Source organism: Bactrocera oleae, chromosome 6, assembly GCF_042242935.1.
Source record: "Bactrocera oleae isolate idBacOlea1 chromosome 6, idBacOlea1, whole genome shotgun sequence".
Lineage (NCBI taxonomy): Eukaryota > Metazoa > Arthropoda > Insecta > Diptera > Tephritidae > Bactrocera > Bactrocera oleae.
Genome location: NC_091540.1, coordinates 52,197,977 through 52,223,058, shown reverse-complemented (window position 1 = coordinate 52,223,058; position 25,082 = coordinate 52,197,977). Strand labels below are relative to the sequence as shown.

General features: G+C 34.2%; 2 protein-coding genes across 11 annotated transcripts in view; both read left to right on the top strand.

The window, feature by feature from the left end:
- Snmp2 (Sensory neuron membrane protein 2) overlaps window positions 1-5,603 on the top strand; it is a 47,986-nt gene extending 42,383 nt beyond the window's left edge. For all 7 annotated transcript variants that reach the window (XM_014237972.3, XM_036359122.2, XM_014237971.3 and 4 more), the window contains 3 exons: window positions 4,114-4,232; window positions 4,941-5,066; window positions 5,130-5,603. In XM_014237972.3, coding sequence (XP_014093447.1) covers window positions 4,114-4,232; window positions 4,941-5,066; window positions 5,130-5,312 — 428 coding nt within the window. In that variant the 3' untranslated portion in view covers window positions 5,313-5,603. The remainder of the gene's footprint in view (window positions 1-4,113; window positions 4,233-4,940; window positions 5,067-5,129) is intronic.
- A 2,804-nt stretch (window positions 5,604-8,407) lies between these two features.
- On the top strand, window positions 8,408-17,932 carry Taf4 (TBP-associated factor 4). Of its 4 annotated transcripts, none has more exons than XM_014237966.3 (11): window positions 8,408-8,847; window positions 9,104-9,861; window positions 10,892-11,056; window positions 11,243-11,593; window positions 13,667-14,257; window positions 14,326-14,436; window positions 14,806-15,063; window positions 15,126-16,079; window positions 16,153-16,326; window positions 16,395-16,520; window positions 16,603-17,932. In XM_014237966.3, the coding sequence occupies exons 1-11, from the start codon at window positions 8,415-8,417 to the stop codon at window positions 16,759-16,761; spliced, it is 4,080 nt and encodes a 1,359-aa protein (XP_014093441.2). In that variant the 5' UTR covers window positions 8,408-8,414; the 3' UTR covers window positions 16,762-17,932. The 4 variants fall into 4 exon arrangements, with proteins under 4 accessions (XP_014093441.2, XP_014093442.2, XP_069968209.1 ...); XM_014237967.3 differs by having other exon boundaries at window positions 8,410-8,847; window positions 11,243-11,422; XM_070112108.1 differs by having other exon boundaries at window positions 8,411-8,847; window positions 9,104-9,744; window positions 11,243-11,422.
- The last annotated feature ends 7,150 nt before the right edge of the window (window positions 17,933-25,082 follow it).

The following is a 25,082-nucleotide window of genomic DNA, read 5'->3' as shown; positions in this document are numbered from 1 at the left end:
TACTATATCTAATTTATAAATCAACAAATGCTACAAATTACAATTACTTATCTCGCGTTTTATGATTGAAGGGTCGCGCAACTTTATTGTTATAGTGTTAAGTATTAAGAACTTTATTGCTATCGTGTTAATTAACATATTATTGATGTAATCTTAAAGCTTTTGAGCAGAGTATCAAAAATGCTAAACAGTTAGAAATGGAAAGTATTCTGTTGGCGATTGAAATCAAAAGCACTATAGTGTAAGGTGATTGAGATAGGTTAGGCTAAGTTAAGAGCGGGATGTAAACATACAAATATACATAGACATATAGTGTATATAGGTAGCTATCAACAAACCATTAAAACTTCAATTTCTTTCATTCAAACCAGATGTACATTCAAATCAATAGCTTCGCTTTAATGATATTCTTGAATCCTACAGGCATAGCTGTCAAAATAATCAAATTCGTTTGACATTTGTTTTCAGAGTACTTGGGCAAATTACCATGTAATGATTTATTATATATATATTATAGAAGAATATTTTAAAATTGTGTATTTTCTTTCCAAGACTTATGTACGTTCTGTGGAGAATATTTATATTTTTACAGCCAAATTATTTTTAGCGATGAAGAACATGTGTTGCTTCAAGGGCAATTCAAGTAGCAAAATTGCCTGATTTTAAAGACGCACAATCCTTGGAAACCATCAGACGCCCTTGCATCAAGAACCATATCTTATTTGTTGTGTGGTTTATATGCCATAGACTTAGCCCATACCCTTATAAAACTCAAGATAAAGCCGGATAACGGTAATAGTGATCGCCACATGCAAATAATTCAAGCATTTTTGGTTTCTACACATCAATATCGATCGTTTAAGTACTAAACAGCTCCAACAAGCTATATGGCCGGTGAAACCATCATTTTATTGAGGTGAAATTTTGGTGACCAAATCATATCTGACTTATAATCAGTTGCTAGGTCCGTTTAACTACTTTTTGTGGAGGTTTGTGTCAATGGCCAATACTGATCTATCGACATTGGCTTACCAGTGTTAAAACAATAGTTGGCGTTATTGACAAGACAAGATATGCTGAAACAAGAGGTTCATAATTGGAATAAGCCGGAAGTTTTGCACAAGCATTAAATGCCACAAATATGCCGAACTCTATATAACTCCAAGCATCTAAAAATGCATTTATCTATATACATATGTATATATATATATGTATGTATATATAAATGAATATTTGTCTTTATATCCTTTATGGAATCGTAAACTATGCGTTTGATCATGTGATGATCATTAACAAAGTTCTTGTGAATGAGCCAAATTAGGTTTCTGAGTTGGTACAAACAGATGAACAAAATCTTTCAAATTACTCAAAATTAATTCAATATTAATAGTGTTATTAAAAAGACCCTATTTCCTATATGTGGTTTCTTTATGTTTTCCAGTAAATGAAGGGCTCTTCCAACTTTATCGTTTTACACTTTTCGTTCAATCAAATGTATTGAGGTTCTGTGAACGGGTTCAAGTGATATATTCTACTGGTGAACTCTGTGAAATTAACTTCTCCAAACTAACCAATTTTATTTGAAAAGTATCGGAAAGTTTCAGAAACAAAAATTTCTAATCAACTTCATATATATTACGTGACTATGTACTTTTCGACCACACACAAAACATAACTAGCACATACTACTTGCTACTATTAACACACATAAAAACGGATTATGCTTCCGAGTAAACAAACTGTTAAAAACGTGCTTTATCGAGTGTTTAACCAATAACTTAAAGCTTTTGTGTACTTATTTAAAATGATTTCAAGCACACGGAACAAGAATTCGCCCACAGTTTCTGTTTACATACATACTCGTAGGCAGAGTTGCGAATTTTTTAATTCATGAATTAGAAATTAGATTTTCATGTTTTAATCCCACTGTTGGTTTACACAAAAACTAGTACACTTGAGCCATGTTATACACAGCCTTTAGACTATTAACATATATATACGATTACTCTTAACAGATATGTTAGTATAATCATTCGTGCTGATCTCCCTTGAGAACCCACTGTTTTTCTAAAAACTTGAATAGTGCCACTTAAGCTTCACCCTGTACTCCAAAAAGCTAGCGGTCAGTGCCTGGCCACAAGTTAATTGCTGAAACGTGAGATTATATTATATATATATATAAAATAGCTGTCCGCAAAATCTTAATCAAGAACATGTGTATGTATTCATATTTATATATAGATATTTATATTTGAGATCTTTTTACTTTTCCAATTTGTTTATACATGCATCCTACTATACATACATAGGTATATAGTTACACATTGAAGTTAAGAATATTTTGAAAGCACTATAATAAATAAATACAGGAAGTAATTGCAAATGTACTCTTATAATTCATATATCGCTCTTCATAAACCCGATTAATGCATTTTTGTACTCAATATCTAAGGTAACACAGTTAATCTGTCTTAGCAAAGAAAACAGCCAGTTTTGCTATAAAACTAACCTAGCGAAATGAGCTTTGAATTAGATTGTACCCTAAGTGAGCAATTATTATACCAGCTTCCGCTTAATATTGCTAATCTGAATTGATAATGATCGTACTTCTGCTCGAAAGCACGAACGGAGATTTTAAGTATCAGAGTTAAAAAAAACAAAAATACTTTGAGGAATTCAAAACACTTTATAGTGATCCAGAACCAGCCTTAAGCGCCGAAAAAATTCTGTGCAGTTGTCCTACATGAAACTTTGTGCCAGAAGTTATTAATGGGGAGCACGATGTGGTAATCCCATATCGTCAGGCAAATATCGTGAAATGAACCATTCTTGGAAATTAATATGCAGATCATTTCCAATAATTTTTAGATCAAATACGAGTAATTAAAAATAACAGAAATATGGTGTTGACTGAAGTAAAATATGGTGAAAATAATGTCTCTATATGTGTACTCGTATAATAATCGTTAAGATTCGATAACTTCATTCTATGAAAATCAAAATCATATAACGATGCTTTATACTGATCATCGAGAATAAAATTTGTTTCATCTACAGTTTCGATAACGTATGGTTTAAAAACCCTTCCGCACTAGACAGTAACTTTCTCTGACCGATTTGGAGACTGCAACAATTTTGCTTATTTACATACGTTTTAAAACAATTAAGTACCGGGAAAAATAAGTTTGCAGTACAGAATACAAGTTTTGAAAATAAAATTTCACGAATTTAATTCGCCAAAATATTCTGAACGTAATCGTCAGCTGGTTTGACAGCTATCCCTCTAGGAAATTCCGTATCATACATCTAGTAGTTCATTGGTAAAATATAACAACTTGGAATTAAAAAATTAAGGTTCACAATATTTATTAATATCATATACATGAGGGCGTAATATCAGGTTATCGTGCGTGCCGTTATCTACAAAAACGAAGTCTTCATTACAAGCTTACATGGCCACCGAGCACATATTTGTACAAATACATATTTCTTCTTTATTTGGTTACTTCTAAGGTTGATATCCTTGACTACTGTTATTGTAAAGTTATATATTTGAGATTGTAATCATACTTATATATACAAGTATATATATATACATACATATATATCGCCCATATGTGTATGTACATCTATTTATAATAGATTTTCTATTCAAATGTGTATTTATTATATGTTGAGTTAGCTATTTATGTCAATAAATATACATTTTATTGAACAAAAGGGCGTATTTTTGGAGTATTATCAGAAATTATATATTTTTTTTAACTATTTTTTAATTTTTTCGAAGTTGTTTTAATTAATATGGCAATTTTTGCCAAGTCGATATTAAAATCGAAATTATGACGTGCGTAAACAACATTTAACTGTTCCTCTTTAAACATGTAAACATACATAGTATATACGGATGCTTGGATATACAAGTATAGTATGCAGTACTGAGGGCTATAAAAACTTATTAAATGTGGTCCGGCCAGGTCGTTGTCGCCTTACTGACTTTTTAAGTACTCATAAATAATTTCATAATTGAATATGCAAAGTGAATATAAAAATATGCCACTTAAATAGTTAAAATATTGAACGCTTATATATATTATATTTCTGGTATATTGACAGATGCACCGGTTATATTAACATTACCGCATATGTTGGGTGCCTCCAATGAGTACACGAAAATGATACGAGGACTTCGGCCGGATGCGAAGAAGCATCAAACTTTCGTGGATGTACAGCACGTGAGTAAAATGATGAAAAAGAAATGACAAATATTCATAGAAAAATTTATAAAATATATTTAAACAAGAAAAAAATGTTAACTTCGTTTGCACCGAAGCTATAACACCCTTCACAAATACAAAAGATTCCTTATAAGAGCTTGATTCCGCTCGTTCAGTTTGTCTGACAGCTATAACATATATGTTATAGTTATCCGATCTGAACGATTTCTTCGGAGATCGCACCATTGTCTGCTTTCCATACAAGCACTTTATTCCGATCGTTCAGTTTGTATGGCAACTATATGCTATAGCGGTCCGATATCGACGGTTCTGACAAAAGAGCAGCTTCTTTGTGAGGAACGGATATGTGCTAAATCAGTCTCAGTCAGATCTTAAAAACTGAGGTACTAGTTCACATATATACAGATGGACGTACAAACAGACGGACATGGTTATATCGACTCAGCTTGTCACGCTTATAATTTATATAGTATATACATTATAGGATCTCCGAGGTTTCCTTTTAGGTGTTACAAACTTCGTGGCAAACTTAATATACCGCGTTCAGGGTATTAAAATATATTAAATAAATAAATAAACTTAAAATAAAAAAATTTTAAATAAGAAAGTATAAAAAACAATTAGTTAAAAGAATATAAATATATAATATATTATATAAAATAACCCCATTACCATATTGTTTCATATTTAATTTTCCACTTTTAGCTCACCGGTACCCCGTTACAAGGCGGCAAACGCGTGCAGTTCAACATGTTCTTGAAGAGCATCAACCGCATCTCAATAACCGAAAATTTAACAACGGTACTTATGCCCGCCATTTGGGTTGAGGAGGTAAGCCATGGCAGTATCTTTTTTTTAACCGTCATTTTAAACTTTTCTGTCTCTCTCTTTAAGGGTATACAACTCAACAGCGAAATGGTTGCCTTCTTCAAAAAGAAACTTATAAATTCACTCAAAACACTCAATATCATTCATTGGGCGTCGATTTGCGGTGGTATTGGCGTGGCAGCTATATGTCTGATATATTATGTAATACAACGTCGAAAGCCGGAAGCGGAAGTGGCACCGCTAAAATAAGTATTTCTAAATTTACTGTTGAGGTTTATTAAACATACGATATTCTACTAACAATATTATGTTTGTTATTGTGACATACTTACATATTTAATTTAATTTTATATAACTTTTAAATTATAATTTAATTTGTGTTTTTTTTCGCTAAGATATTTTTTATTCATACATACATATGTACATATTCTATTGTATGTATTTGTATATTTTTGTAAATATTTCCAACATTATTATAAATGTGATTGTAACATATTGTGATTTAGTATGTTATGAATTAAATAAATAATTGTAAAGCAATTAACTTTGATTTATTGGCATAAAATTTTTTTCTAAGGTAATTGATTACAATAATAACTCACAAAACAATAATAATCGATCAGATTGTCTCTTCGGAATAATGGACAGAAATGAGAAAAAAAAACAGAGCAAATTGAAATATTCGTACATATTGCTCAAATTACATTATTTTTTACCGTTATAATATATATACATATATTTTTTTTTAATTAGAGAGTAATTGCAATACTTATTTTGATTAGTGTTGTACTTGAGCTTGAACATGTCCAAAGAACGGTTCTCCGATCTCCGATGCATTGTAGACAGCACCAACAATAGCCCTTAATGCCACTTTATACACAGCACGTCGCTATAATCATTCTCAGTTAAGCTGGGTGTATAAAGGGCTGAAATTCTTCCTTCCTTCAACTGCCTCCCTAAAAATATAATTTTAAGCGTAAAACTTATTCTGCATTCGATGCTAGAAAAATAGAACCGTAACTAAGTTCACCGTGATTTTGGTGGTCACTTAAAAAGAAAAATTTTCAATCGTCTATAAAACTGCAAAGTCAATCAAATTTTTTTCCTAAAACATGTATATTTAACAGTTCAAAAAGTATGTTGGAAAATATTATTTTAAAATTATACTCCAAACCAGTTGCATATTATTTGCGGAACACTGTGTATTATTGCAATTTATTATACATTAATAATCGGTCTGTTGATTAATAAAAAATTACTCAACTTTAATTCAAAGCGGTAGAAAATATCATATTCCTAATATTTTAGGCATAACTGTACACGTGAATGTGGCGTAGACGTACATAACTAAATATCGATTTACTTGAAGATTATAGGAGAAAAAACTATCGATAGCTAGTATAGGTAATGTAGAAAATATCACATCTTACTAACTAACTTGCTATTTTCATCAATTTTTTTGGAAGAGATGTACAGTGCCGTTCTCTTGCGTAGCGCTTACTTAGGTGGGTGATATCTCAATATGTATAAATATTTATTGTAGAATATTAAGTTCCAATTATTATTTTGCATATCGAACCAATATGATATAAATCATATATAGTACAATGTTTATTTCAACTTCAGTGCAATTTTTCATAACACTTTTTATTGAAAACCTAATCTACAATAAATTTATTTGTTATAAATGAAAATTTGTCATTCAGAACTAGTAAACAATGGAACATATTAAGTTTATTTTTATAAGTTATACAAGTGAACTTGTAGTTAATACTGAGAATCACCCAGTGACCATTGCTTTAATGCGATGAGTTACCGCAGTTGCCACTGAACAATCGATTATCTGCCTCTTATAATTGTAAAATTTTTTTAATAAAATATTAATGAATGAGAATGTTTTAATTACTTTAAAAAATTAAAGTACAATTGTTATCAAATGAATTTTTTTTTGCAAGGTAAGTAAGTGCAACAAACCACATGACAACACAACACTGTTTTCAGGGTACTTTTTTTAGAGGAATTATGCAGGCAACAAAAATGAAAAAACACCAATGGTGTGGCAACGCTCTTTTGACATTTTGCCTCTATTACTCGCTCATAGAATCTATTACAATATAAAATTTCGCCGTTTGCATAGTGAGTGCGGGCTGCGACGGAGTCGAGCGTAAACAAATTTTATCGAAATTCTCGCGGAAATCTCGATCAAATTTTAACAAAATTACGCGAAAAGTGTTAGAGAGTGTTTAAATATTAATTAGAAAGTGAATGCAATTGTTTGCTGGCTTTTGGTAAGCTGAAATAATCATTTGAAATCTATGCTGTCCCACACGGTGTGTTTTTTGATGAAATACGAGAAAAGAAGTGTCACAGAGTGAAATTTTCCCCCCTTTGCCCGTCTTCGTTTCACCCAATCGTGCAGTCGTCGCGTTGTAACGAAAAAAGTTTTCTACATCGATTCCATTTAAATAATCAAAAGTTGAACATAAAATAGTGCAATTCATTATTTAACGAAATATATGTATTCATAATAATTCTAAAAAAAATATATAGAGTATATATATGGTAGAACGCGACTTCATAAATACCGACGGTTTCGGCAATCATAATTCTCAGCCGTACTCAATCCGCAAAATCAATTGTGTGGCGCTCCGTCTGTTTCACGAGCGAATGTATGTAACGCATTAACGAAAACGAAAACTCCAACTACGTTTAGCAAAAGTCAGCCAGCCAGTAGCTATTATCGCTTGCCATTCTATGGATTTTTCTTTATTCGCTTGTATGCCTTCAGTGGTTATTCGTTTAATATTAGTGACAGTTTATAAGCGCTGCCAGTGCTAAGTAATTCAAGTACCATCAACATTTATGCAACAGCAAGAATTGGTGAATTGCTAAGGGTAAGAAATAAAAATAATGATGGTCTTTATGTGATGAGAGCAAAATAATATCGTGTCATTTGTTAATAGCTTTTAATTTACATAGCAATGATAACCGTTTAGTGCTTTGATGTTGGCCGCTTCTGTTGTGTGGCTTTCCCTCAATTGTTTTTCACTGAATGATATGATGATGCGAATTACCTATGAAAAAAAATTGTTAATATTCGAAACTGCATACAAGCATATTTATTTTTAGTTTTTATACTATAAATATTTGAAGACTTCTTATAAAATAAGCACTGCTCATTAACAGTTATAATGCAACTTTATCTCAAATTAAAATTGTTTGTCTCGAGCACGAATTAAAGAGGTGGCAACATTTTTCTCAACTGACATTTGAATCGCTTATCTCTTGTATAGTAGAATCTATTACGATAGGAAATTTCGCCGTTCTTCCTTTTAATCGTTTTTCGAGAAAATGGCGGCGTCTTCTGCCAAATTTTTTGTACACCAAAATCAAAATAAAGCAAATTCTTCTAGAATAGAATCAGTTATATCTGGAGATTATCAGAAAAATAGCGCGTCTGGAATTTTGCCATCCCCAGGAATCGTGAATGTGGTTTCCAAAGATGACTTTGGCTTAGCAAATGACGAATATACAACAAAAGAGAATGAATATGGTGATAAAATTCATTATAAAAGCGGCTGTGACAGAAGGTCAGCAACAACAGTGTCAGCATTTAGCGGAGAAGGCAATGAAGCCTTTGTTGACATTGAGGAGGTGATTTCCACAAAAACAGTCATTGTTAACAGCAAATCTGGTAGTGGAAGCACAGGAGACCTAAATCACAACAAACGTTATGATCGGTTTACGCCATTCGGCAGTGATAATGTCACGACTTTACCTGAAGGTAGCAAATGAATATTATCACATCAGTTGCAAAAAAATGTTAACTCGCGATTTGATAAATCAACAAACTTAGACATTTTAGGGGGTAATCCAAGCGAGCTAGTTCAATGTGTGTACATTTGGAGGGAATATATTAGGGGTTTTCTTAAGAAAACCTTTGTTAATTATAAGTATCATTAAATAATATTATATTTGCCATAAACTAACTTCCTGTTATAAAGATTGAATAGTAATGCATTATTGTGTTTATGTTACAGAAATAAACAATAATTTGAGAGAAACAAAGTGCGCGTCCACATACACTCTCTATACTACACCAAAGACGTTTGCAAGTGATGGCAATGCGGGGATAAATGCTAAATTTGCATATCAATTACAAACACAAAGTAATCAACAAAACAATACACAGGCTCCACAAAAAGAAGCGTCCACTCTGCATTCGATTGCAAAACCGCTTAATCAGCATAATCATCAGTGGACCGATAAGCCACCGACAAACGTTTCAACAAAAATACTCAACATACGAGCACCGTCATCGTCATTGGCGTCAACGTCGTTGTCGTCAGCGACATCGTCGTTTACAAATTTCGCCATGAATTCCAGCCAATCTACACAAGCGCCGGGCAATCGTATAACATTTACAAGTCAAACGCTTCCTAACGGCACAATAAATATAGGAGGAGCGGCGGGTCATCCGCCAGGTTCAACAATCATATCCACTTCCCAATTACCGAATACCACCACTATAAAGACAATAACGTCAAGTGGAGCTGGCGGACAACATCATACACTGCCGCAACAAGTACAGGTACAGCATCATCAAGTACTACAAAGTGGCGGGCAACCAGGGGTGGCGGGACAACCGTCACAGCAACACCATAATGCGGCAACGCAATCAGTAGGTGCCACACAGACGCAAACCTTAGTTATAAAATCAAACAATGCGGTATCATTGCCAGCGGGTCTGGTATCAAGTTCACCCGGAATAGTAACAATGACCAAAACAATTAATCAGGTATGGCGACCCATAGAAGGCGCCCAACCCGAGTCACAGAAGCACTGTATTTTTTTCTTTTGTAAATGCTGCCTTTAGGGCAGTTATAGTTGCAGTCGGTGCTCGAGCCTTATATAAACTAAGAACTTTTTCTGTTGAGAAAACGTTGTATTGTAGAAATATTGTTATATAAGCTTATCAAAATATTTGTCAATTTGCGGGTGTTTTACTATTGCGTGGCTTGAAATTAAGTGTCGAAAGTGTATTTTCTACGAAATTGGTTTTTGGAAAACTTTATAAATCCAATAGCATGAGTATGTTCTAAACAAATATTTCAAACGTGTTTCCTAATCGGCAATTATTATCATTATTAATATTATTCAGTAATACTGTGGTTGTAAATACATTTATATACAAGGTGCAAAATTTACTTTTTCAAAAGTGACAAAATTCTCTTATATTCAAAACAAATTCGGATATGCGTTAATGCAACACCACGAAAAGGAAATTATTGTGCCTTTGTTGTTTTTAAACCGCTTATTGAGTACTGGAAATATGTCATTTTGAAAAACGTATATAATGAGGGCAATAGGATAGCATGATTTATTACATTATTATATACCGATACAGATAAATATATGAGCGCTTAATGGTATAGGTCTTGCTACTGCTTTATCTAAGTAAACTATGTACTTATGTACATAACAGTAGAATTTTTACGTTCTGGCTTAGCATCTTGCTCTCTTAAATTCTTAAAGGTATATTTATGTTAAATACTACAGTATAAAACATAATTGCTGTAGATTGACAAATGTGGTAAATGTTTTTTGTTATAAATATTTTCTATCGATTTCAAAATGATTTTTCGTATAATTTTGGTCTAAATATGGAACTATATTCAAGAAATTCAAAAAGCCTAAAAAAACATCTGCATTCTTAAATGACTGGTGAAACGCCTAACTGTAGCATGCTGTAGTGGTTTCTTGCTTCAAGTTTATTGTTAATCTCATAATGTTCTTATTGTAATTTCTTTGCTTTCTTTTTTATATAGGGTAACCAGCAACCTTTGTTGAATTCTATGATTCCGGCGAATGTAGTGGTGGGCATGCGTCCCCAAAATGCGCAGCAACAACAAAAAAATGTGCCAGGCAACACTCTAGGACGGGTAGTCATTGGCGGACCACATATGGTTGGCGCTAGACCACAAAATCCGGCGGTAAGTTGTAATATTGTATATGGTAAACTTATTCCTTAACAACCTTTAACGATTACATAAATGTGTCTATTACATAATATAAATTTTTCTTTTGCCTATACTAATCTAAATATACAACATATATGTTATACTAATTTATTGGAACCTACCTAATATATATATATACTGTATTTACCCCATTTGTAGATAACACTCAGTACACTAGCACCTGGACAAACGCCTGCACTCATTTTAAAAACCGAAAATGGATATCAATTATTGCGTGTTGGCACAGCCACCTCGGGTCCGGTCACACCAACCATTGGCGGCAGTGGCGGCACCAATTCCAATCCGGCACAAATACGTTTGCAAACTGTACCAGCTGCTGTAAGTAGATTTGCAGGGCCTCCCATAGCACTACGTAAAACGATTGTAAGATCATCCACCTCCACAACTACCACTACTACCACCCACCACCACCAACAACATCATCAACAACAGCAGCAAGCAAAACAGCACCAACAACAGGCAACAGCGACGAAACAGATCAAACAAAATGTAATTTACGTGAATTTTGTGCATATGCAACAACAACGTATAGATCTCGTTTTCAGTTTCGAAATCTTTCATAAAACAAATTGATTTCAATTTCGTGTTAACAGCTCTTCAGCTCGCATTGATGCAGTTCTTGCACATATGGCTTACTGCCTTCACCTGCTGTCAAGCATCGTACGGCGAAGAGTTGGATGCACTTCTCTTTATTGTTCCTATTTTATATATATACTCTTTGTTGCGATTCAAAATCGTCTTTTTAGATGTTTCTTTATTTTCCAAATAGTTTAGTTGTTTAGACTTCTATTTGATTACATAAGCATAATGCATTAATATATACATATATAGAAGGGTACACTCATGGTAGTATGGTCCGTTTAGTTTGTGGCATATTGCAATATATACGACATTTTTTAATTCCTAAGTATAGCTTTGAAAAAGTAACCAAGATTTTTAAAATATTTTTCTGATTCTGTTTATCGAAAATCATCGTGAGATTAGTTGAAGAAGGAATGCCAGTTTTTTTATACCCTGAACCGGGTGTAACAACTACAAGAAGACGTCGGAGTCTCTATTATGTATATATATATATATATATATATATAAATATATAAAAGATCAGCGTGACAAGCTGAACCGATTTAGCCATGTCCGCCTGTCTGTATATACGTGAACTAGTACCTCAGTTTTTGAGATATCGATATGAAATTTTGCACACATGTTTTTTTTTCCAAGAAGCTGCTTATTTGTCGGAAGCGCCGATATCGGACCATTATAGCATATAGCTGTCATACAAACTCATCGGTCAAGATCAATTTCTTGTATGGAAATTTTTTTGATTTGACCAGAATTGGCATACATTATTCTCCGACGCAGTGCTATAGTCTCCTAATATATTATTCCGATCGGGCCTTTATAGCATATAGCTGCCTTAAAAACGAAACGATCGGAATCAAGTGCTTGTATGGAAAAGTTTTTAATTGCCAAGATAACTGCGAAATTTAACTAGAATTATTACTGAAGGCAATGCTACAGTATCTGAAAATATTATTGCCATACAAACTAAACGATCAAAACCAAGATAAGATCTTTTATACCCTTTTATGATATGCACCTGTAGAAGGTATTACAGCTTCGGTGCAGTAGAAGTTGACGTTTTTTTAAATATACTTGTACCATGTTCTGTTCAAGGATTCCTGTTTTAAATACCTTGCATGAAATCATTTTTTATTTAGAACATTGTATTTAGTTTATTTATGAGGGATAGGCGCATACTCGATAAGCATATATTTTTTCGGATGAGCTTATATAGAAATTTTAGTGATTTTTCGATTTGCAGGCCCTTTGAAGTGTCTTCTCAATCAGCTTATTCCGCTTTCCTTTATATACATACGTCTAAGAGATGTAGTAGTTTCTTTTAAACGCGAAAAGTTATTTTGAATGCTTATTGTTGCGCTGAAATAAATTCGGTTGCTCTCTACGCAACATTTAACTCATTTTTAATTTAGTGTTAAACTTCTCTATTTTTTTTGTTTAGTTACATTTTGTTGATTTACTGTTTCTTCCTGCCATTGCCTTGGAGAATGTCTACGGCACTGTAACTTTGACTAAAGTATTTTATATTCTGTTGTACGATTTGCTTAATTAATTTGTAATTTGCGTAAATTTTACTTATTTTAACTGCCTTATATACGCGTAATTACATATTTACGGTTATATTGCTGTTGTTAAAAGAAATATATATATATATATTTTATTTGATGCCTGCTCTGTACATATATAATTTTGACATACATAGTTAGAAATTAAATCCTAACGGGCTTTGAAATATAAGTTAAGTGTGCTATAATTTATTGAGAAAAAAAAAACAATACTTACGTAAACGTAAATTTGATTGTTGATTTTGCAATATTTTCTAATTTCTAATTTCATACATTAATTTTTTTTTTACATATTCTCATTTTTTGAAGTTTGCGTTCTGTTTACAATTAACTCTTGCCTTGTGACAAGTACATGCAAATGTACTTTATTTAGTTAGTGCTAAGTAAGTAATTAATAATTTATTTATTGCATCTGCAGTCCATGGCAGTGTCCTCGTCTACGTCTAATAATATTGTTGTGAACTCAGTTGCTTCGAGTACTGCTGGCCCGCATCACACGTACACGTCGCAGGCGAATATCACGTTGCAACAGCCGCACCATCAGTCTGCACTGCAACACCAACAACAACAGCAAACACATCTACAGTCGCAACATCAGCAGTTACATCAGCAGACGCAACATCTACTACCACAACCGCAGATAACGCAAATTCAAACAATTCCAGCACAGCATTCAACCGGTGCGACCGCCTCCACGGGCACCTCGAACACAACGACCATGAGTAATAACCATAGTGCCGTGTCCACGGCCAGTGCCGGCACGGCGACGGGGACAGCTAATGTGACGACCACACAGAGTGCAGCGCAAGGCAATACCAAAGAGAAATGTCGCAAATTCCTTGCGAACCTGATCGACTTGGCGACGCGTGAGCCGAAACCAGTGGAGAAGAATGTACGCAATCTCATACAGGAACTGGTGAATGCAAATGTGGAGCCAGAGGAGTTTTGCGATCGACTGGAGCGTCTATTGAACGCCAGTCCGCAGCCGTGTCTAATTGGCTTTTTGAAGGTTAGTCTGCCGCCTGAGTTATTAATTTGTTTTCATTTAAATAATATAAAATCTTACTTGTGTTACAGAAAAGTTTACCACTGCTACGGCAAGCGCTATTTACCCGTGAACTTGTCATCGAGGGCATTAAACCGCCGCCGCACCATGTTGCCGGTTTGACAACGTTGCAACAATTTCCAGTAAGCATTTTTATTATACCATCTACAGGGTATATTAAGTGTGCAACGATGTTTGTAATACCCAGAAGTTAAGACCCGATAAAATATATTTATAAATGATCACCATGACGAGCTGAGTCATGTCTGTACGGTTATAAGTATATTCGTCGAACTACTCCCGCAGTTTATGAGATATTGATCTGAAACTTTGCAAGAAATTTTTCAGATCGGATCACTAAAGCTGCCCTACAAATTGATCGATCAAAATCAAGTTTTTGTATGGAATCTTTTGTATTTGTGTAGGGTGTTATGGCTTCGGTGCGACCGAAGTTATCGTTTTTTCTTGTCGCAACTTTTATACATAAAAAAAAAAATCTTTCAAATTTGCAGAAAATTCAAGCGCAAATACGTCCGATAAGTCAAAATCAAACCACGACTATTGGACAAACGCAAGTCAGAATGATTTCTCCTGTCGGCCCGGGTGGACCACGTCCCATTGGGCATACTACGATAACCAAACAACCGGCCGGTATTCGTATACAAGGACCCACCAACGCACCACGCCTGGTGAATGCCCAAATACGCGGCCCCATTCCAGCATCCATACAGCAGGCAAACACTCAACTGCCCTCGGCGCCGACGCAAGCGGTAAGTCATGCCTTCGTGCGTGTATAAACAAAATTTTACAAATCATTTACTCTTCTCCACAGAGTATTGTGCATATACGCGCACCAACAGTAACGCAAATAAGCCGCCCGACCACAGTACAAATACGTACTGCCAAGGGGAAAAATGCCCCGCCGGGTATAACACATGTCAAAGTTGGACAAACACAAATAAAGGCGATCTCTTCGCCTGTACCGTCACTCGTTGCAACGAATCAACCGCCCTCCCTAACAGCTATATCCAATAGTTTACCACCCTCGTCGACACCATCCCTCTCCGCTGTATCCACAATACTATCCACCATCAATTCAGTCGCGACCTATTCGAATGCAAGCAGTGGGACATCTTTGCCAACGCCATCATTGCCCACCGTGCAACTGCCACCCAACCTAATGCACCACAGCAGCAGTCACCTGAGCAGTCATGCCACCATTGCTGGTATTGGCGAGAGTATAAGAATTGTCGATCCCAAATTGGAGAACGCTATCAAGCAAGAGAAAATTATACCTGTCACACCGCCGGCGAATAAGACGACAGCTAAATCTGGTGCTGCGTCCGCCAGTAAAGCGTCAAGCAAAAAGAAGAAAGAACAGCTGGATAAAGAGAAAGAGGAGAAAGGAAATGCCTTGGGTGCAGCCGCCACAGCAGCAATGTCTTCATTCTATCAACAACCCTCTATATCGATGTCATCTTCGGTGTATGGCGACGACGATATCAATGACGTAGCCGCCATGGGCGGTGTCAACTTGGCCGAGGAGTCGCAACGCATACTCGGCAGCACTGAAAACATCGGCACACAGATACGTTCGTGCAAGGACGAAGTATTTTTGCATTTGCCAGCGTTGCAGGCGCGCATCCGTGCGATGGTTATGGAACGTGGTCTAGAAGAACCATCGCAAGATGTGGCAGTCTTGATATCGCATGCGTGTCAAGAGCGTCTGAAAAATGTCGTCGAGAAATTGGCTGTGATAGCAGAACATCGCATCGATGTAATTAAGGTACTAGCACACGAGTCTTTAGTCTTTAGCATTTGAGTTTTGTACTTAATTGCATGTCATTTGAATGCTTTAGCTGGACCCACGTTACGAAGTCACAAAAGATGTGCGCGGCCAAATTAAATTCCTCGAGGAATTGGACAAAGCCGAACAAAAGCGGCACGAGGAGTTGGAGCGCGAAATGCTGCTGCGTGCAGCCAAGTCGCGTTCGAAAATCGAGGATCCTGAGCAAGCGAAAATGAAAGCGAGGGTAATTTAGCAATAATAATTGACCTTAAAGCACTTAAATTAAAAACGCACTTTTGTATACGTTTGCAGGCGAAAGAAATGCAGCGCGCTGAAATGGAGGAGTTGCGACAACGGGACGCCAATATGACGGCTTTGCAGGCCATCGGTCCACGGAAAAAAATCAAACTGGATGGCGATGCAACAGGCGCCGGCGCGGTAAGTAGCAAGCCAAATTCCTGTAAAATTGCTATATAAATAAATAACGGTCAACATTTTTTATATACATTTTTTTTTGCAGAATTCGAACGCCAGCGGTGCTTTAGGCGGCTCAAGCGTGCCATCAGTGCCACTACGGCCACGCATCAAACGTGTAAATCTACGCGATATGCTCTTCTTTATGGAACAGGAACGCGAAACATGCCGAAGCCAAATGCTATATAAGGCATATCTTAAGTGATCGACTTTGTGCAACGGCTAAGTGGGGGAAAACTACATACTACACACATATACCATATAGCATATGATCTTTCTGAACATGGTTTAATGCAACATTACATCAACTACAGTCATATTTCTTCATACATTTATTTTATAAATTTCTATGTACATTTATTGTTGCGCTGTAGCACGCTGATTTCAACATTTTACATATAATCACGTTTCGATTGCAAAAAGTAAACACTGTATGCAACTTACAATTCTCCAAATTTTTTGCTACTTGTATGTATACAAAATATATATTTATATATAATATATATATTTTTTTTTAATATTTGCTTTGTCGTTTCTCAGCACGTCAAAGCACTTCACTAGTTGCGTTATATACATACAAAAGAGTTTACTAAAAATTTGCAATTTTGCGGTTAATGACGAAGGATGTGTAATTAGTTTGGGGTGGATTATGGCAATATTTATTTAGAGCAACACTAATTTGTTAAAAAATTATTTTTTTTTGAAAAATTATTTTTTTCTAACAACACAATTTTTTAACATCATTTAACGCCCCCACATAACCTCCAATTTTTTTTATTATCATTGATTTATTTAATAATAAAAAAACAAAATAAAAATATAAATTGCGACTCGTGTGCACGAACATGAAGTGGAATTTGCGAAAAGTGTTCACTATGCTAGAGTGAATTTGTAAAAATAGCGTTAACGGATGATGAAGGCAATTTTTTATTATTATTACTATTATTATTATTATTATTATTCTTTAAGCAATTTGTGCTCTTAAACTTAAACGATCTATTGCTTCAAACTATTTGTAAACAACTAATTTGTCTTTAAGTATATAATTCGTATTAAAAAAGAAAGAAATGAGAGTAAGTAAGCTTAGGCAGAAGACGTTACATTAATTAAAGAAAAAAGAAAAATACATATATAAAAAATATGGCCTTATAAATTTAGGTTAATAACAAGTAAATTTTGTACATTTTGTTTATGCCGATTAGAAGTCGTTTTCTATTATTTTCTCACACACAAACACACGTTGTTAAATACAGAAAAAGTAAAATACATAACGATAAACCTTATTTTTTAGTGTATAAATTTTCGTATAAAAATGGCATGCTGTAGTCGCGAAGTGTAAAAAAGAAAAACAAAAATACAGGTATTGTGGCATTCAACTTTGTTTTTTTTTTTTTGTTTATTTATTTTTATATATATAATATATATTTTTATTTTATTTTTTTTTTTGATTTTTTTATATTTTTTTTTAAATTTATTAAAACAATTTTTTTTTGATTTTTTTTTATATATTTTTTTTTATATTTTTTTTTTATAAATTTTTTTATTTATTTTTTTTTTTATATATATTTTTTTTAATTTTTTTTTTATATATTTTTTTTTTATATTTTTTTTTTATTTATTTTTTTTAAATAAAATTTTTAAGCAGCAAAGTCGCATGAATGTTATGGAATTTTCTATGAAAGTTAGCAAAAACACCAAATTTGGGCTGTAACAGAAATAAATGCAGCGACAAACGAAAATGTCTGACTGCAATTTTCAATTTCCTTAAAATTTTGATATCCTTCCAACCTAAGTTATAAATTTCTAATTTTAGTATGAGAAAAACAACAACAACAACAACAGCATAGTCAATATTCGAGTAGCTTTGCTGCCAAACTGGGAGAGGAAGCACATGCGCGTGGTTCAAGTTAGAACGGTTTAAAACCAACCTTAACATTTAAGTGCGGACACCTAGCGTTAAGTAGAATATTCATAGAAATTTGTATATTTGTAAGACTTTGTGGCCACGGCGTGAAACGATAGATAACGCGTTTTTTCTAAACGCCTACAAAAAAGTAAGAAAGAAAGAAAAGAAAAACAAAATTTGCATAATAAAAAAAATTAATATTAAGGTTTACATATTAGCAGACAGTTAAAATTTTTTTAGCATAAGCGAAAACTCTAAACGTTAAAACTATTGATAGCGCGAAAAACAGGAAAAAAGCAGAAAGCAGATAAAAAAAAACAATAGAAAATTGCATAGTATCAAACCGCTTATTGTAGTCTTATTTGCAAAGGCATTATCATTACTATTATATTATATTAAATTTTAATATGGACAACCCGTGAACCCAAAAAATAGCAAATATCTACTAATAAGATAAACAAATCGACTAACAACAAATCAAACACCAATAACAATGCATACATATATATGTATACATATATATATACATAAATCAAGTAAAACAAAATAATTAACATAATGTGAATACAAAAAGCAAATAACAGTGCTGGCGACTACCGTTAGAGAATCCAACTAAAATAGTAGTTTATTACAAAAAAAAACGAAAACAAAAACTAAAAAATATGTAAATGTATGTAAATTAAGTTAATTTTTATGATTTTGTAATACCACAAACAAATACTTACAGTTAAAAGTTACCAAGTTCTTTTGTATAATGTAAAAAAACAAAAAAAAAAACAAACACAAAAAAAACAAGCAAAAGTTGAATATACAAAATGGCAATTAACGAAAAAAAGTGAAAAGTGAAATACAGTTAAACATTAAACAAAATTTTAATGCTGGCTAAAACTTAGTTTTAACTATTGTATATTACAATGAAATTGTGTAGTTATAAATGAATAAATTAAAGTAATTTATATAACAAAAAAACAAACAAAGCGGAAGTATAAAAGCAAACGAAATAGAATTTAGCACACCCAATACATATATAGAAGACCCCTATTATGATTTTCAACCCAACTGCATTTTGGTTGAAATTCGCTTTGAAATTCGGTATTATCGATAGCAACTCAACCCGTCAAAAAAGTTTCGGTTGAAGTGTTGTCAAACTTCAACTTTATTATGTGATTACGGTTTTCAATTGGGGTTGACTACAAGTAATGTCAAAAAACTACAACTGTCTTGTAGTAGTTGAACATTACTGCATTTATTTTGCGAAAAATATTAGTACAAAATGGAAAATGAGTGTAAAAAAAATTATTGTATTTAGAATTTTAAACTATTTTAATCAGTTATTTTGTAAAAAATGCATAGGCAAGTGAAGCAGCTGTTGAGCCACAAGCTGGACGAGGCAAGGTACAATGTGGCAACAGTAAACATAATATTCCGTGACCGTGGGAAAGGTTTCGAACATAAAAAGTCGGTACAAACTACTAACCTTAGGCATATACTTTATGAGTAAAATTAAAAATTTTAAGCGTTCTGCTCCTCTTCAGTGCTTATAATATTTTAAACAGCCTCAACAAACATAGATAGATAGTAGTCTGTGCCAACGTATGTAAAGTTAAAATCATTAAAACTGAATTTTTGATAATGATAGGTAGGTGGAGTGGCTGTCTGACGACGCACCTAGACCTATAGGAGGCCCAACCTGAACCAACCTTTGCCTCTGATGAATTTCATTTTGATAATGATAATCAGAAGGAAACGGAGAGTTGCGTTTAATTTCCATGATCGTTCCTCGCATGCGTTTGTGGTAATCTTCCTTCAAGTCATTTAGTAAAAAAATAAAATGCTTCGTCATTTAAACGAAAATAACACATGAATAGTTGACAACACTCAATGAAACTTCCAAAATAGTTGAAGTTCGTAATACCAAAACAGAGTTGGGTTGATCTGAAGTTGAAATTCTGAGTGGAGTTGAAAACCGTAATAGTGGAAAATAATTACGAGGTTAGAATGAAAGGCATGGTAGTGAAGTTCAAGTATTTTCGTCATATCCTTCTTTTTGAGCTTAAAATTCTAGAATTTCCTGATTAGTTAGAGTTGGAACACAAATTTTAGTTACTATCGATGACAGTTAGTGGAAATATTTATTCAGACATCGTCTTAAATTAGTCAAATCTCAACTCTTCTCTATAGAGTGAAGCGTTGCTAATTTACTCAAAACGATTCTACTTATTGATTCATTTCTTTTATTTACTCGTTTACTTATTTTATTCTATTCTTAATTTTTTATTTTATATGTGTGTAAAAAAGGACTCAGTTAGTTATAGTTTGCAAATGCACTTCTGAAGTTTTAAAATATGTTTTTAAAATTGAGTTGTTTTCGTATTACAACTTTATTGGGGTATTACCGTTTACCAACTTGATACTAGTGCGATAGGCCACAAAGACAACTCGTTACTATCAGCTGTAATATGTACTCGAACATTGTTGTTCTTGCAGTTATTTTCGAGAAATTATTCATAAAAAGCGGAAAACGAATACATAAACTCTTAAATTATTTTGAACACCTTTTTAATCCGTAAACATAATTAGCCTCATCCCTTTGTACTTCTGAGCACCAAATAAGAAAAAGTTGTAGTCACAATTAAATGGCTCTTTAATAATTTTTATTCATAGTTACAGATTCAGCCGAATCGGACTCGTAGTTTGGTTTTGACCACGACAGTAAGAGGTCGTGTCCCGAATTTTAAGAAAATGGAAGAAGAACAATATCGGCCGGTGATTCGATTTTTGTTTTTAGATGAGAAATCTTGCAATGAAATGAGTTTCAACATGGTCGCATGTTGCTTTTTGATTAGACACCTTCTATTGCCCTGAAAAAAAGTCGCATATTAACATATCGTCGATTAAAGATGCGCGTGGAAGCTGAGACAGTAAGCATTTCGAAGGACCACATGGGTCATATTCTGCATGAGATATTGGGTATAAGAAAACTGTCGGCACGATGGGTGCCACGCTTGCTCACTCTGGACAAACAAACGCAATCGTGAAATTACTTTACAGCAGTGTGCGCCACTATTTAAACGCAATCCGAAGGATTTTCTGCGTTGTTTCAAGACCGTCGACGAAATATGGATAAATACGTACACATCATTTATTTAAACCGGCACCTGACCCAAAAAAGGGGGAGACTGTTCTCTCCGCCGAAATGCTGATGACCACCGGTCTCTGGTATTATAAATCGACTACCTAAAAAACGACAAAATTGTAACAGGGTTCTACTATGCCAAGTAAACGTCGAAGTAAAGTGTTGCTCACTCCCCTGCCCTTCCACTGTCAAACTGGTCGAAATATTCAAAGAAATTCTGCCCCATCCACTGTATTCGCCAGATGTCTTCCAAAGTTGAACTCGGTGGACAGCACTTTGAGTCGGTTATCTCCGCGACGGGGGCATTATTTGCAGACTTTCAGAAATATAATATATTATGCAGAAGGGTGAAAAAATTGTATCATCACTAGTGAGGTCAGGTGCATCGAGGTAAGAGGAGAGAAGAGAGAGAGTTCAAATATAAATCGTACTTTTTCCAAAATTAAAAACTATCGTCATCGGACCATAACTAACTTTTCAAGCCCACATATTTATGTCGCCCCATAAGGCCTCAGTGTTTATGACTGACTTTGTACCGAAGATCTGTGAAATGTCTTAATGACATTCAGAGCCCATCATTTCCAGAAAATGATATGTTCTGATGATCAATAAGATATCTATGCGGAATTAAGTGAATGTATATGATATAATGGTTCTCGTTAATCTATGGGAGTTTATGCAGAATATTTCGGTCAAATTAAAGTTATTTTGATAAAATTGCGTCTTGAATACACTTCAGTTTACCCTTAGGTGACCCTATTTGCCCCTGCAAAAGCCGGGGCAGTTGCTTTTAGTCGTCGATTTTTTCCATATTATAATTCACTGAAAGTCCCGACATATAAAAGGCAACACAATTTTATTCAATTCTTTTTTTTTTTTTTGTAATTTCTAAGCCAGGGACGGTCGGGACGCTTAACTCGAAATCCGGACTGTTCTGTACAAACCTTCCCCCTGCGGGTAGAGGTAAGAATTTACCCGCGGTAAGGCATGCCTGTCGTAAGCGGATGCACTATGACTGTTATTATATATTGCCTAGAAATATCAGCATAGTTATGTCAGAAATAGTGCTATAATACTCAGCTTGAACTCATATTATAGACTTTAAATGAAATTCCAAATTAAAAGACATTTGAAGTTCAAACGACAAATGTCTCCAGTCATTGAGTAATGGGTAGCTCAACTAGCAGTAGCTTCGGCCACACAGTCTAACCGGAGACTCAACTTTGGTACCACGGGGAGCAGAATGCCCTTGGACTTCGGTCCAATCTGCTCATTAGGTTTGTGCCTTTGGGGAGATTCGTGGTGGCTGTGGTTTAAGCCTAAATGCTGGAAGAACTAAAAATTCAGTTCAAAAAAGAAGTTGCACAAGCAACTGGGTTCCGTACCCGAAAACGGAAGAGGTTTTAGGTCGGCCTCGAATTCTACCAAGACGGTCAGTGTGCCAATACACCCTGGCCACTGGTAACCAAATAAATACTTGCAAATAGCTCGTATTATTTGGGGCGCTGATCAACGCATTGTTTTGATACGTTGTGCTTTTGAGCACCGTGAGGTAAGGCCGTCGACGGCAGGTACACACGTAAAACACATCGGACGTTGTCCTGTACAAACCGGAACGAATGGTGAGCCAAGTTTACGCCAAAATTAAATTGTGCCAGCTGAGATCTGCCACTGGCCAAAGTATACTCAATATAGTGATTACAAGAGTATACTATGTTCGACTACACCCGGAAATAGCCCTTTCTTACATATTTTTAATAAACACTGACTTATAAATTAATTCTAGTTTTATTACGTAGCATAACCACTTTCAAAATTTCAGCAAAAATAGTTAAAACTTACCATCGTACTTTCATATTTCTAATATATTTCCTTTTCATAGCATTTAAAATTTATTGTTTTTTACATTTTATTTTATATTTGCATTTTCAATTCATTTAACAGAAAATGGAAATAAAACTAATAAAGAGACAATTTCAATTATACTCAATCATTCATGCATTGGATCGAGCATCCATATTTGAAATATTTTTAATTTAATAACGGAAAGGAAAACATTAAAATGCAGGATATGTAAATATAATAATAAAACATACAAACAATACAGACAAGAGTTTCAAATAATAAATAAAAATCAAAGAAAAGAAAAGTAATGATAAAACATTCAAACAAAAAAAAACAAATTTAATTGGTTGAAATAAAAATGTGCAAAAAATACTTAAAACATTTTTGATTGACTAAATAATCTACCAGGCAAGCTAAAACATAGTATAGGGTTCGAAATCACGAACTACCGAATGGAAGTCATAAACCTAAACAACTCGCCAAAATAAATCGTTCCTGCCTTCGTTTTTTGTAGTAAGTATTTGAATGTATCTATCTTGTTTAGCCACCGACAACGTCTCCCACCGACTACTATATCGTGCAGTAATGATTTATTTTTAACTGCGGTGTAGTATTTAAAGGTGGTTTTTTTTACATGTTTTTTTCAAGAGGAAATCGTCAATCGCCTCGGACTCATCTGCGTAGACAAGCTACTTTACATAACCTCACAAAAAATAGTCTAGCGGTGTTAAATTGCGCGATCTTGGGTGCCACGCCACACTCTTGACGCGAAGTAATGCGCTCACCAAAAGATTCCTCCAATAAATTGATTGTTTCCTCGGCTGTATGGCATGTAGCACCGTCTTGTTGCACCAAAGTCCACATCAACCGCATATAAATTCAGGCACAAACAAGTCATTAATCATAGCTCTTTAGTATTCCCCATTGACTGTAACATTATAGCTGGCTTCATTTTTGAAGAGATATGGACCACTGATTCCCTTTGCCCATAGCGTACACCCAATAGTGACTTTTTGAGGATGTAACGACGTCTACAATGGCTTGTGGATTATCATTACTTCAAATGCGAAAATTTTGTTTATCAGCGTACCCATGCAATCAAAAGTGAGCTTCAGCGCTGAACAAAATTTTCATGTGAAAATCGGGATCGGTGGCTTCGGTCCCGTTCACTGAACGTGCAACGCGCTTGATAGTCATTCGGCTTGAACGATTGGATTTTGTAAGCCCGCAAATCAAGATCCCATGCAGAATTTTCCATTAAGTTGTACCGGTAAAAATTGCTCTAACTTCTGCGACTTTACTCAAAAACTTATAAGAAGATTTGCTCTCACACGGCTAATTTGCACAATATGACACTATGATTTTCCATATTGTTTGGGTAGTAGAAAGTATTTAAAATGTTTAATAGCATAGATCAATATTTTAGAATTAAAAATTCTGTAAATCTGTACCTTCACCTATAGTTTACCCGTAACAATCAATGATAAATTCAATATAAAATTAACAAACAACCAAGCTTTGTAAACTTACGCTAAATTGACGTCATTAAAATAAGGATTCGTCAAATCACCGGAGAGTCGCTTACGAAAATGCAATGTGTGGTATATATTCGATCCGTTTTTCTTACTTAAAATATTAA